This window comes from Pleurodeles waltl, chromosome 10, assembly GCF_031143425.1.
Source record: "Pleurodeles waltl isolate 20211129_DDA chromosome 10, aPleWal1.hap1.20221129, whole genome shotgun sequence".
Taxonomy (NCBI): domain Eukaryota; kingdom Metazoa; phylum Chordata; class Amphibia; order Caudata; family Salamandridae; genus Pleurodeles; species Pleurodeles waltl.
In genome coordinates this window covers 258,872,081-258,886,245 of record NC_090449.1, presented here as the reverse complement: position 1 = coordinate 258,886,245, position 14,165 = coordinate 258,872,081, and the positions used below count along the sequence as shown (strand labels likewise).

Below are 14,165 nucleotides of genomic sequence, written 5' to 3'. Positions count from 1 at the left end.
ACAGTAATAGCATACAGCATTGTAATACACTGTAAAAAAAAAATAGGACTTTCTTATTCCAGACCTTTATTTCTTTTTTTGTCAAGTCACTGAAAAACGTGACATGCCGATAAGGTCTTTTTGCACGTCATACTGCCAAGACCCCCTACTCCTTGGAGTGTTTCAGGAGAGATAAGATAGCCCCGCCTCCTTGGGTGAAACCCAAAACTGACCAATCACGTTGGAAGGTTGCCAGGCTCCTCGTCCCCCTTCCCCTTTAAAACGGGCTCTGTCCAGCGCACAGCATGGACTGTCTCTAACTTCCATCTTTGGTCGACCCTGAGCCCGCCAGCACTCAACTCTCAAGATGGTTCTGTCAGCTGAAGAAAAGGCCCTGGTGGTCGGCCTCTGCGGAAAGATCTCTGGCCACTGCGATGCCCTCGGAGGTGAAGCCTTGGACAGGTGAGGCTAATGATAGCGCCTAACTTCTAACACGTCATGTTATTGATTATCACGTGTAACCTTTTATTTCAGATAGCATCCACTTAGGGGCACACGGTATGCCAGGCACTGAGAGTGATCAGGCCAGTGTAGGTGGTCAGAGTCTGTCGGGCGACGCATCCCATAAACAGCTTTCTTTTGGTTTAGAAGTTGGCAGAGTGAGCTGAGGTTGGTTTCTAACCGTGCTAGGGGAACGCGTGCAAATTAAAATGTTACAGGAGTTTAAAAATATAGCCTGAATGTCACCGTGTATTGGTGGTGTACTTTTAGCCTCGTGTAAATGTGCGTTGATTTGGCTACACTGTTGGCACACATTCCTGGCATACCTTGATAAGGGCAACAACACTTGTTGGTATGGCACGACGCCATATCTTGGGTAGATCACATTAGCAGCCAGCAGTAGTGCTGAGGCTTTCTTTACAAGGGTTGGCAGCTTTTCCTGAAGCCTTTAAGAGGGGCAGTGACCCAGCTTTGCTTCATTTGGAAGGATGAGGCATCCTGCTGGGATCTGAAGTTGGCGGTTCACGCACCGGAGAAATATTTTTGGGCGCGGATTAGTAACATGCAGGTTTAGGGACCCTTGGGAGCTGTAAGAAGTTAGAAAGTATTCAGGTGGTGTGAGACACAAATTTTAGAACAACAAAGTGTTGTGACCCACCTAGCTTCATTGGGCATGAGATGGGCTATTTATTACTGTAACTAAAGCTCCGTGCAGTAGCCCGCAGTCATTTACAGACAGCACGATTTCATTGAAATGGCCACTGACTGTTCACAGGCACATTGTTTTACTGATAAAGTTATATACCACATAAATGATGTGTGAAAACTAGGTTTCAGTGACTATTGATCATTTGTGCATCACCAAGGAGAGTCTCTTGATAGTTTTGATCCTGTTAAAATCTGTTTCCACATGTCAGCATTACAAAAAAAAGTGCTTCATTTTTTTTTCCTAACTGCTGAATGGATAAGTGAATGTAGAGGTATTTACATTTGCTGTGTGGTACAAAAATGACATCTTGCAACCTTGTTTTTATTTCTTTCTCTGACTGAAAATAAGAGACATGTGGAAATGCCAGTTCCAACGTTAAGAAAATAAGAAGCAATTTGTCAGAAGACATAGCCTGACATTTGACCTCTGTATTTGAAGGCACCAAATGTGACAATACAAATACAGAATTTACAGTCATCTTTATTTATTCCTTGGACTTTCATGGCCCACCAAAATTCTGCACATGACCCACTAGTGGCTCATAACCCACAGTTTGGGAAGCTCTGGGTTAGAGCATTGGTGGCGGTGGAAAGAGAATAGCGCCTTTGAGGAAGTAGGAGGAGGTTCCGGACTATTGGTGGTAACAGGTTACAATGCAGGTCATTGGTCAAAGGTTAGAATTTGTGGGTTGGTGGTTAGAGATTGCAACCTAAGTGGTGCTAGGAGGTCAGAATCTAAGCAGTGCTAAGAGGGCAGGGTTTGGGGTGATGAGTGATAGTAGGTTGAAGAGCTCTGGAAGGTGATAGTGTCTTAGCACCTCTGAGAATGTGTTAAGTGTTTAGAGTGTCTAAGGGTGTAAGAAGTTCTGAACGTTTTTGTGGAGGGGTGATGGATTGGAAATTATCGTGTGTTAACAAGTTAGATCCTTTGAGGTGGTGGAAAAAGGTCAGGTCCTATAGGTGAGGCAGGAAGAGGTTACAGACGGCGAGTGGAAACAATTAGAGTCTGTGGAGTCATAAGAGTTTTTGGGGAAATGGTGAAATAATAAATATTAGCACCCCCTGGAAGGTGGGAAGTGGGTGCAGCCTGTATGTTACAGCTTATAGATGAGAAGTCATGAGTACTACAGTATCAGGACCCTGGCCTCCAGTAATCTCCGTTTCATGCAGTTTGAGCGAACGTGGGGCGACAGGAAGCTTGACCGTTGGAAATAGGAGCTACGGCCAAAGGGTTAATTTGTTAATAAATTAGCAGAAGCGACAGCGCCGCCTGCCGATCAACGATCAAATATGTTTTGCCCAAAACTTTTGCTCAATTTTTTTCTACCTGCTATAAAACATATTTGTCAGTCCTTTCACATTGAGCTGTTTCTTCAAAAAATATCTGTTACCAATTTTAGATTTTAAACGAGGCGCTTTATGTATGTAGTTATTATTTTAAGAATGGAGAGAAATGGGAGGGGTAAAATGCTTACATAATTGCAAACAGTGTGATGTTTAGTACGGTGTTTATAAAAGGTGAGATTTTTTTCCAGGCTGTTTGCCAGCTTCGGCCAGACGAGGACCTACTTCAGCCACTTCGACCTCTCCCCGGGCTCTGCTGACGTGAAACGACATGGAGGCAAGGTCCTAAGCGCCATCGGTGAAGCAGCCAAGCACATCGATAGCATGGACCAGGCCCTGTCTAAACTGAGCGACCTGCACGCCTACAACCTCCGCGTGGACCCCGGAAACTTCCAGGTGAGCCAAGATCATTTTAGACCAAAAACGTGGATACACTAAAAAAACAAATTAACAGTTGGTCTCCTTTTTTAGATTTGTTAGATAGCGTTTGAAGCAAAATGATACTCTTCTTTGGTACAATAATAACTGCGGACTGTTATTTATGCATTTCTGAAACTGACAGACACAGAGGAGCCAATCACGATCGAGCTGCACATTTCAGGTGCACCCACAAAAATGTGATATCAGGGTTCGCAAAGTAGCAGGTACCCAATTTGCACCCAAATAGGCAAGAAGGAGAATTTGTTTTGTAGGATGAAACAAAGTTCATTAGATCAGGGCTTGACAGGGCACACATTGCACATGTTCCATTGTTGTGGTGCTCAACTCTTGCTTTCCTCTCTTTCAGCTGCTGTCTCACTGCATTCAGGCTGTGCTGGCTGCCCACTTCCCTGCCGACTTCACCCCTCAGTGCCAGGCTGCCTGGGACAAGTTCCTGGCCGCAGTGTCTGCCGTCCTGACCTCCAAGTACAGATAAACTATGGTCGTACCTCAGGAAGACCGTCTACAGCAAAACAAGATGACCTTCAGGATGGTACACATAGAAGCTTGTAGAAAGCCAAGAGAGCCTACAATCCATTTTGTAGAACAGTCATTATTTTGTGCTACCTGCTCCATCAGATGTGGTCAATTGTTTCTTTTGTACATCTTAATAAAACTTTTAAACTTCATTCTGGGCCATTTGTATACAATTTTTCTCTGACTTGTTGAAGGAAGTTGACTTTGTGGGACGGCCTGGCATACCTCAGGCCTTCACTTCACTGATGTTGGACATGAAGCACAAAAAAGCATGCCCATGTAGTTGCGTGGGTTCCTCCAGGGGTTCCCAGAAACCATGCTACACATTAAAGTGTGTGGAAGTGACTGCTTTCATGAGAAACGTCTACAAAGGCTTTGGCATATCACCATATAGATTTAACATTAAGGCCAGACTAAACAAGAATCAGAACCCAACCAGCTAACATCTGGTACGCCTAAATAACCACCCTTCAGATGTACCAAATACGAATGTACTGCGTTTCCTTTTCATACCCTGCGTGACATGCCAAGGCCTTCTGTTTCTTGCCAGTGAACTCTGAACTCTAACAACCTTCATCCCCCCCCACCCTGATCTGATCCGCCCACTCAGCAGAGCAACCAACCTATGTTAGTCCCTAAAACAGACTCTAAAGCTGCCTTTGCTGCACCTGCTCATCTGCGCCAACTCCTTTACATTCTACAAAACAACATTGCACACCTGTGCGATCAAAACTTAACCCATCCTAACCTACAGTTACCCAATAAATCCTGTTGTTACCCCTTCTGCAGGGGAGGAAGAGTGGGGCTCTCTATGTAGCCCCTAATCTCCTTGGTACCGACATGCGTCTTTAATCCACAAAGCTGACCCAGTGCCCTGACCATCACATAGCTAACCCCTCCCGCCTTACTCCTACCTAGTGCCAGCCCCAGAGGTCCCCGGAGTGCACCACCTTTCCGAGGAGACCTCCAAGGCCACTTGCCCCCCAGGTTTTTATCAGACAAGAAGGCACATTCCTGAAACCACTCTATACATTAAAAGCACTTTAATGAGAGAGGCGCACATGACATCAATAACATCCTTGACACATCACTATACAGACTAATATTAAGGCATCACTAAAGAGAATTCAAAAGCTAACCAATGAACACCCTCTACCTCCAAATAACCATCATTCAATTGTGCTTAATGCCAATGTACCTCATTTCTTGTTCATACCTTGGATAATTCAACTTATTCACATACCAACGACTTCTGTTTTTTACCAATGAACTTTGAACATTTCCAAGCTTCATCCATTCCCACCCCCAGTCGTTCCACCCACCCAGTAGCACTTCCAACCTACGTTAAAACCTAAACCTGAAGGTAAATATACCACCGAGAAAAAACGCTGGGAAAGGAGTTTTTCTGACCTAGTCCCCCAATCCTACTCTTACCACAACCTTTCCTAAAGCAATCTGACCAACTTGTCTTGCAACTGGATCAGTTACAACTCCATCCCCATAACTGACAAGTGCATCCCACATCTCAAAAAAACTGACAATCTTTAAATCTGATATCAGAGGGCATAATTCTGCGTATTCATTCCACTGCAAAATATCCTCATTTCTCTATTTGACTTCCTACCAGATTTATTTACAGAGTCAGGGTTCCCTGAACCTTGTCAGCCTCTCGGAGGAATCATCTGAGTCCACAAGAGGGCCTTTTCCGACCATAGACTCTGTGAGGACTTTTATATTTTTCAGCAAAACCAAACCTTTCAAGTGCACTGTGAAACTTTCCTCCAGGTGGGGCAACCCCAGGTTTTGAATAACTGTCTGAATCTGCAATAGCTGTCCACATCACACACTTCCTCTTCGCCACCATTTAACTTAAAGCTTTGAGTTCTCAACCCCCAATTGTTTTCCGAAGCGCCTCTGCTCTGCCTGTCGTGCTGCCCATTTGATAAAAGAATGACCACATATCAAGATTGGTATGTAGCCCCTCCCCATGCCTTCTACACAACCTGTAACACAACTATCAACAATAACAGCTAAAACACAAACTCACAACAGTATCCAATATGGATGCTCATATGGTTTATAACACTCCGATCTCCATCTCCCCAACATCCTTATCCTCTACATACAGCACCCCCTTGCTCCTGCAGCCATACCTATCCTGAATGAAGGTGTACTAAAACCCTTAGCTTTGTTCAGTAACGCCAAAACTTTACACAACACCATAAGGAGTTGAAAACTATAAAGCTTAGAACTATCATCCTGTCTAAAAACCCATTTCCTCCTTCTAAACTCAGAGTGACAATTGCCACCAATTTACTGGGTATAAAGATCCCTCCAAGTATTCCTATCCAACCTATCCAACCTATCCTTACTCCTTTGATCAGACCTTGATTTTCTTAGACACAATTCAACACCCGCTATTTTTTAACCACCTCGTCCCAGTACAAACCACCCCTGCACCCAAAAGCTCAGACACGAAAGGTCCCAAAAAAACACACCATCAACAATGAAAAAAACACTACTTCCTTGCCATACCTACATAAGTAGCGCAGAGCAGGCAAAATCTGACATAAAAAAGCTATTGTTTCCCACCTCCTATCTCTCCCTCACTCACCCTTCTACAATCCTCCTACCCATGTCCACTGCAGATGGCTCACACCCCACAGCAGCATGCTATAAAATGCAGTCCCTTCCAGCTTACCCTCTATGGTGACCAAAGATTTTTTTTCTCCAATTTCTGATGTAATGAAATTAACCATATCGCCAGTCTCCAAAGGTCATCTCTGAGCTCCTCGTGCCAATATTTCCACCCAAACTTATGACGTTGACAACACCAAATAACCTTCAGTCAACTCAATCATTCTCCACCGCCTACTGGGGTCTGGTTCCAGTGCAAGCCCACAGACTCTTTTCCACTGTAAATGAAATAACACATCCAAACTGTGAATATCAATGCCCTGGACATGCTTTGCTCTCAAAATTATACTATAATGCATACATCCCAGCACAAATAGTTTCAATAACTGCAAAATCTCTATATCCCGTGTGGACTACCTGTTGTCAACACTTGCCACTGATAATTGGTCCATATTAAACAACACTTTCTTATTCTGGACATACTTGCCCCATAACACCAGTGCCACAAAAAGAGGAACAATCTTCATCAAATGTAATGTTGTGGCCTTCCTAATTCCATTCTTCTGGCCACATCCCTGGCCAACACAGCCCAAAGACGACTACATCTGATGTACCTTAAAAAAATATCAATGGACTTTGCTACCTCCTTGCCCACCCTCACAGGGATTTGCCATTAAAACTAAGCAAGAAGACTTTACACTCCTTAAATCCTGCCCCCACCCTATCGATCGTGACAGCTTGTGAAGCAGTAATCCTACAATGTGAATATCACACAATTTCAATTTACTCTTTGGAAGAATTACGTCCAACAATTAACAAACCCCATATCTTGTATTCTGGCAACCACACCTCCATCTTCACCCAATCAGTTTCCAAAAAAAAGTTTCAATGTCAAAACCATACTTGGCCCACCTGTTTTCCCATGGGCCAAAGGATCACCCAAATTCCATATCAGCTTCTGAATACCATACAGTAACTGCTGGCACTAAGAAGGGTCAATCGACCCCACAAAAAACAGAAATCATTCAAGTGCTGTGTAACTGTTGAAACTACTGACTTAAATATGACCACCGAGCAAAGACCCAAAATTTTCAAATAGTAACCAAAATATAGCATATACTTGACGGCTCACTGGTATATCCTTATCTACAAACGACTGACCACCAAACTATATTGCCCACAAATGATATGTGGAAATTGGGGTTCAGTGAATATGTATAATTTGTGCATCACCAAGTGTCTTGATTTGTTTTAATCCTATTAAAATCTTTGTTTCCATCACACTTCAGAATTGCAAAACAAAATGCACTATTTGTGTTTTCCTAGCTGCTGATATATTTTGAAATAATTTTGCAATTACTTTACAGGTATTACATTTTGTTATGCTTTACGAAAAATGACATCACAAAGCAAGATTATCACAGAGTTCAATTTTCAAAATCCTCTCACTGCAATCAGAGAAAAAACAGTAAACACCAATCTCTATGTTAAAAGATTAAGCAGCAATTTATCAGAAGACAGAGTCTGAAATCTACCTTCAGTGACAAGATAAAAACAAAATTTTAAAGCATCTTTAGTGCTTATTCACCTTCTGGACTCCAGCGTGGTTATTTTGAGGATGCTACCGCACCCCTCCCCTTCTACATCCAGTGCCTGTGACCTGTTCCCCCCTTCCCTTCTTGGTTGGGCCAACCCTGAAAGGGCTGGCAAACTGCTAGCAAGCTACTGGCCATCTATCGCATAGGCTTTAGCCTGGTTGGAGCCATCCATTGTAGCCATAAGTCCATATCAAAATCTCTCACTTACCATCCACATCTTCTGGCTATCTAGCCCTAAACACCTCATCCTATCAAACCCCGGCACACCTCTCAAATGTTACCAGGTATTTTCTTACTACGCTAATATATGAAGTAGTGCTAATCAATATAATAGATACTTTTGGTAGAACACACTGCCACAGATAAGGACAGCTGCTTTCCCGTTTTCTATGGTCATCAGCACTCTTGGCTGCTTAGCCAGCACAAACTCCTCTTCTTTCAAACCTTCTTTAAGTCTCATATCCCTATGGAGTAGCTTTAAAACCTCAATATACATGCTTTTTCATTTGTTCCCTTTGTTGACGCCATCAGATGTGCTGTAGGCAGCTTTGTAACCCACATGTGACCCACACATAAGGCAATTTATCTCCTTTCTCTTTGTCTCCTTACTCTCGTTTTATCTTTCTCCATTTCTTCTGTTCACTCTGTGATCTCTGTTATACCACTTACTGATATCACAGCACCCCTGCTGCTCTCCTTTTGAAAAATGTATTCCTCTGTATTTGTGCTTTGATCAGGTACACATTTTCTTTTCTGCTTTTGTACTTCCGTAATTTCACTGCTGCAATCATTACTCAAAGCCTATATATCTAGAAACCATATTAGTTATCTTAATATCTGTCCCAATATTCTTACCAGGCCTTATCATTGGGGCCAGCTTTGAAAACTACCAGCTCTCCTTGTCACAGGTGCTGATGGCTCCTTCACCTATAACACCCCAACATCTTCCATCGTCTTATTGCCCTGGGCTGCCACCAGCTCCTCAACTCCTCTGACCACCAACACTATTCTAGTCACCCCCTTGCTGTCCCTAGAGTTTCTCCTTCATCTTCATGATCATTTACATAATCAAGTAGTCTTCTCACTCTTCACACACCCCACACCATTCTCACTTACTAATGGGACCAGGCAATTCCCAATCTCATAGAGCTCTTTCGCCCAAATCCAATGATATACTTGCTGATATCCTCGTCAGGCGGGGCTGTAAGAAAGTAGCCACTTTCTAGCATGGTTACCCCCACTTTTGACCTGTTTGTGAGTGTGTGTCAGTGTGTTTTTACTGTGTAACTGGGATCCTGCTAGCCAGGACCCCAGTGCTAATAGATAAAAACCTATATGTCAGTGTGTTTTGCCTGTCTCACTGGGATCCTGCTAGCCAGAACTCCAGTGCTCATAGTGTGTGGCCTAATGTGTGTGTTGTCAGTAGTGCTTAACTGTGTCACTGAGGCTCTGCTAATCAGAACCTCAGTGCTTATGCTCTTTCTGCTTTCCAATTTGTCACTATAGGCTAGTGACTTCATTTACCAATTTCAATTGGCACACTGGACCCGCCCTTGTAAGTTTCTAGTATATGGTACCTAGGTACCCAGGGCATTGGGGTTCCAGGAGATCCTTATGGGCTGCAACATTTCTTTTGCCACCTATAAGGAGCTCAAACAGACCCTTCCACAGGCCTGCCATTGCAGCCTGCATGAAATAGTGCACACACTATTTCACAGCCATTTTCACTGCACTTAAGTAACTTATTAGTCACCTATATGCCTACCCTTCACTTGTTGAAGGTTAGGTGCAAAGTTGCTAAGTGTTAGGTCACTCTTGCACTAGTAAAGGTGCCTCCACATAGTTCAGGACCATTTCCCGGGACTTTGTGAGTACGGGGACGCCATTACACGAGTGCACTACATATAGGTCAATACCTATATGTAGCTTCACAATGGTAACTCCGAATATGGCCATGTAAGGTATCTAAGATCATGGAATTGTCCCCCCATTCCAAATATGGTATTGAGGAGTAAATCCAATGCATTCTGGGGGCTCCACTATGGACCCCCAGTACTGCCAATCCAGCTCTCGGAGGCTTGCGCTGCAGCTACAGCTGCTGCCACCTAATAGACAGGGTTCTGCCCTCCTGGAGTCTGAGTAGCTCAGTCCCAGGAAGGCAGAACAAAGCATTTCCTTTGGGAGGAGGGTGTTACACCCTCTCCCTTTGGAAATAGGTGTAACAGGTTGGGGAGGGGTAGCCCCCGCAGCCTCTAGAAATGTTTTGAAGGGCACAGATGGTGCCCTCCTTGCATAAGCCAGTCTACACTGGTTCAGGGACCCCTTGTCCCCTACTCTGGCGTGAAACTGGACAAAGGAAAGGGGCGTGACCACTCCCCTGTCCATCACCACCCTAGGGGTGGTGCCCAGAGCTCCTCCAGTGTGTCCCAGACTTCAGCCATCTTGCTTTGCAAGGTGTGGTAGCAGTCTGGAGAGCTCTGAGTGGCCAGTGCCTGCAGGTGATGTCAGAGAAACCCTCCTGATAGGTCCTTACCTGATAAGGAAAGGACCTATCAGGGCTATCAATCCCCTCTCAGGGCGAATTAGGGTCTGTCCTGTGGGTTCTCCTCAGATTCTACTTGCGAGTTTCCAGCAGGAATCCTCTGCAAATACTACTTAATCCTCTGACCTCAGATCAACCGCAGCCTGCTCCAGGAACCGCTATAACAGCAACAAAGTATCCAGAAGGGATACTTTTCCTCTGCAATGGAACTGCAACAGTTTCCAAGGTGTGCACGTTCTGAGGATTCCCTTTCTTCACCCGGCACCAGAAGGACTGAAGTAATCTCCTGTGGGGTGACGGAGTCACTCGCCTGCTCATGCAGGCACCTTCTAAGTTGACGACTGGAGCTCTTGGACTCCTCTCACCAGCGATGAGCGTGCTCCTTGGAACACAGAGGGTGGACTCCATTGACACGGACTGTCCTGAAGTCCTGCTGTCGCCTCGTTGACACAAAAAGCGACTTTGCTGCAACCAAGGCTTGTTGGAGAATTCCTGCATCCAAATTCATGACGTGGGACATCCCTTGCATCATGCAGGAACCCGCTGGCATCTTCCCAGGGTGCATGTCTGCTGTCTTCGTCCAACCAGGGAGTCTTCTTTTCGACACTCTTCTGAGTTGCCAGGGGCTCCAGTCCTTCCTGGAACTTCTTTCAACTTCTGGACTTCGTCTCCTACTTTTGTACGTCTTCAGGTCCAGGAATCTAATGTTCGTTGCTTGAAGACTTGGTTGGTTCTTGCAATAATTCCAATCACAAGGTGTAGTGTATCCTAAGGAAACTTGCAGGACTTTACTCCTGCTTTTCTGGGCTCTGGAGTGGGGTAATTTGCTTACCTTTACTGTATTCTTACTCTCCCAGCGATTCTGCACACAATACACTTGTCTAGGGGGGAATTTGTGATTCGTATTCCACTTTCTTAGTATATGGTTTGTGTTGCCCTAAGACCTATTTCCTCCCATTGCATTCTATAGCATTTCCTATTGTTTGCAATATCTTATGCCTAATGACTTACCTTATTTTGGTGTCCAGTGTATATATTGTATATAATACTTACCTCCAGAAGGAGTATTGTCTCTAAGATATTTTTGGTACTGTGTCAACCCAAATAAACTACCTTTATGTTTGGTAACACTGAGTATTGTCTTTACTTGTGTACAAGTACTGTGTAACTAGAGGTAGTACTGCATGAGCTTTGCATGTCTCCCAGTTCAGCCTAAGCTGCTCTGCTATAGCTACCTCTATCAGCCTAAGCTGCTAGAACACTACTACTTTACTAATAAGGGATAACTGGACCTGGTATAAGGTGTGAGTACCCAAGGTACCCACTACAAACCAGGCCAGCCTCCTACATTGGTGGCAGAGGTGGGATAAGTACTTGCAATTGCTTTACCACTTTGTTACTGGTGCTGTTCACAAGAAAAGCTTGCTCCAATACTTAGAACATATGTAATATATACCTAGAAGTACTTTTCTAACTTTCTAAAAAGTTCTTTAAACTTTGAAAACGTTTTTACAAAATTCTTAAATGTTTTCTTCTTTTCTCTAAAAAGTTAGCTCTGTTAGTCTACTAACGTTTTACTCACTTTCCTAAGCTTTTTCTCTTTCAATATGTCTTCTGTAGAAGCTACCCCTAGAATTGTCAAAACTACCTATGAGAATCAAAATTTTAAAAGTTTGAGGGGTCTCTGTATTGAAAGAATTTAGTGATTGGGAAGAACCCCAATAAGGAGTTCCTCTTACACCTTCTCCTCCAAGATGACCAGGGACTCAGCACTGGTCCAGATCAGACAGGGGAGGAGGTAGAGGATGATTTCAACCAGGAAGGCTCAGAGGAGCAAACTGACAATCCTGGGGAGGGTCGTTCCACAGATTTATCTGTTAACACGCCCCTTAGTACAACTGGGAGTGAGAAGGGTTCACACACTAGTAGAGCTCCCTTCACACCTAGAGGCCAGGTCACTAGGGTGGTTCCTGTTAGAGATAGATCAGCCTGTGCCCATTCCAATGTTACTTCTGTTTCAGAGGCATCCCACACATCTAACCCTGAGGACCAGTCCCTAGATAGGGAACTCAGAAAGCTGAGGTTAGAGGAGGCCAGACTGAGGCTAAGGCAGCAACAGTTGGCCTTAGACATGGAATCCCTGGCTGTGGAAAAAGAAAGGCAGGGTTTGAGGTTAGTTCCCCATTGTGGCAGCAGCAGTTTCAGAAATTCAAATGTTATGGAACCTTCATTTCACTCTAGGAATCTGCATAAAGTTATCCCTCCTCACAAGGAAGGTGATGACATCTATAAGTGGTTTGCTTCACTTGAGAGGGCCTGTAAAGTTCAGAGGGTCCCTCATGTTCAGTGGGCTGCTATCCCGTGGCTATCCTTCTCTGGTAAGGGGAGAGACAGACTCCTTATTGTCAGAGAGGATGTTGCAGATAGTTAACAAATTCTTAAAAGTGTACTCTTAGATGGTCTGGGCTTAACCACTGAACAATACAGGATTAAGTTCAGAGAGACAAGAAAGGCGTCATCACAGGATTTGACAGACTTTGTATACTTCTAAGTGAAGGCCCTAGAAGGTCGGTTAAATGGCAGTAAGGTGACTGACTACGAAAGCCTATATAACTTGATTCTGAGAGAGCATATCTTGAATAACTGTGTGTCTGACTTGTTGCATCAGAATCTTGTGGACTCAGATCTGACCTCTCCCCAAGATTTGGGAAAGAAGGGAGACAAATGGGTCAGAACAACGGTGAACAGAAACGTTCATGCAGGGGGTGACAAGGACAGCAAAAAGAAAGATGGTGAAACATCTCAGGACAAGCATGGGGATAAAAGTAAAAACAAAGATCCTTCTTCAGGTCCAAAACACTCCTCTGGGGGTGGGGATAAAACTTCTTCATCTTCTTCAAACTATTCACACAATAAGAAAAAGCCTTGGTGCTATGTGTGCAGAGGTAAAGGTCATTGGCCAGGGGATAAGTCAGGCTCAGGTAAAGCCCCTGAGCCTACCACCACTAATACACCAAACTCTAGTGTCCCTAGCAGTAGTGGTAATAATGTTGGGACTACTGGCAATAGTCAAACTAAAAGTGCAGTGGGGTTCACTTTTGGCACCATAATAGAAACTGGGGTAGACAGTCCCAAGACAGTTTCTGTCACACCTGGTGGCATTGGCCTTGCCACCTTGGCTGCTTGTCCCCTTAGCCTGGATTAGTACAAGCAGTCAATCTTAATAAATGGTGTGGAGGCCCAGACCTGCAGGGACACAGGTGCCAGTATCACTTTGGTGACTGAAAACTTAGGCCCTCGCCCGCCAAGTTGCACCTGCTGCGTGGCCGCCAATGCAGCCGCACTCCTGCGGTGGCCATTTCGACATCCCCGCTGGGACGGCGGGGATGACAGCCACAACATGGGAGCCGGCGGTGTTGTGGCAGTGCGACAGGTGCAGTTGCACCCGTCACGCTTTTCACTGTCTGCTATGCAGACAGTGAATGCTTCATGGGGCTGTACCAGGGGCAGTGCAGAGGCCCCCAGGGGCCCGCGACTCCCCTACCGCCATGAAAAGGCTGGCGGGAAGGGAACTCTTAATCCCCGCTGCCCTGGAGGATTTATTCCGCCATGACCAACATGGCGAAAAAACGCCGGTCCCGGCAGTGCGACCGCAGCGCTTCCGCCACGGTCGTAATGTGCGAGTTTGCAACCTCCAGAACAGCCCTGGCGGTCTTTGACCGCCAGGGTTGTAATGAGGCCCTTAGTGTCACTTGCACAACACCTCCTTGGACAGAAGTACCAGGTTACTGATGTCAATAACTCCACTCAGTCTCTCCCCTTAGCTGTAGTTCAACTTAGTTATAGAGGAGTTACTGGCCCTAAGCAGATGGTGGTATCACCTAGCTTACTTGTAGATT

At 44.8% G+C, this 14,165-nt stretch overlaps 1 protein-coding gene across 1 annotated transcript; it reads left to right on the top strand.

Annotated features, from left to right (window-relative positions):
- The first annotated feature begins 278 nt into the window (after positions 1-278).
- LOC138261439 (hemoglobin larval subunit alpha) lies at positions 279-3,641 on the top strand. The gene is made up of 3 exons (XM_069210387.1): positions 279-441; positions 2,724-2,928; positions 3,320-3,641. Exons 1-3 carry the CDS (start codon positions 347-349, stop codon positions 3,446-3,448), a joined length of 429 nt encoding a protein of 142 aa, XP_069066488.1. The 5' UTR covers positions 279-346; the 3' UTR covers positions 3,449-3,641.
- The last annotated feature ends 10,524 nt before the right edge of the window (positions 3,642-14,165 follow it).

What these genes read in the sequence shown, in the direction of transcription:
- LOC138261439 (XM_069210387.1), top strand. Translation starts at nt 347, where the DNA reads ATGGTTCTGTCAGCTGAAGAAAAGGCCCTGGTGGTCGGCCTCTGCGGA. An exon ending in GGAGGTGAAGCCTTGGACAG is followed by an intron (nt 442 to 2,723) that starts GTGAGGCTAATG and finishes ATTTTTTTCCAG; the next exon opens with GCTGTTTGCCAGCTTCGGCC. An exon ending in TGGACCCCGGAAACTTCCAG is followed by an intron (nt 2,929 to 3,319) that starts GTGAGCCAAGAT and finishes CCTCTCTTTCAG; the next exon opens with CTGCTGTCTCACTGCATTCA.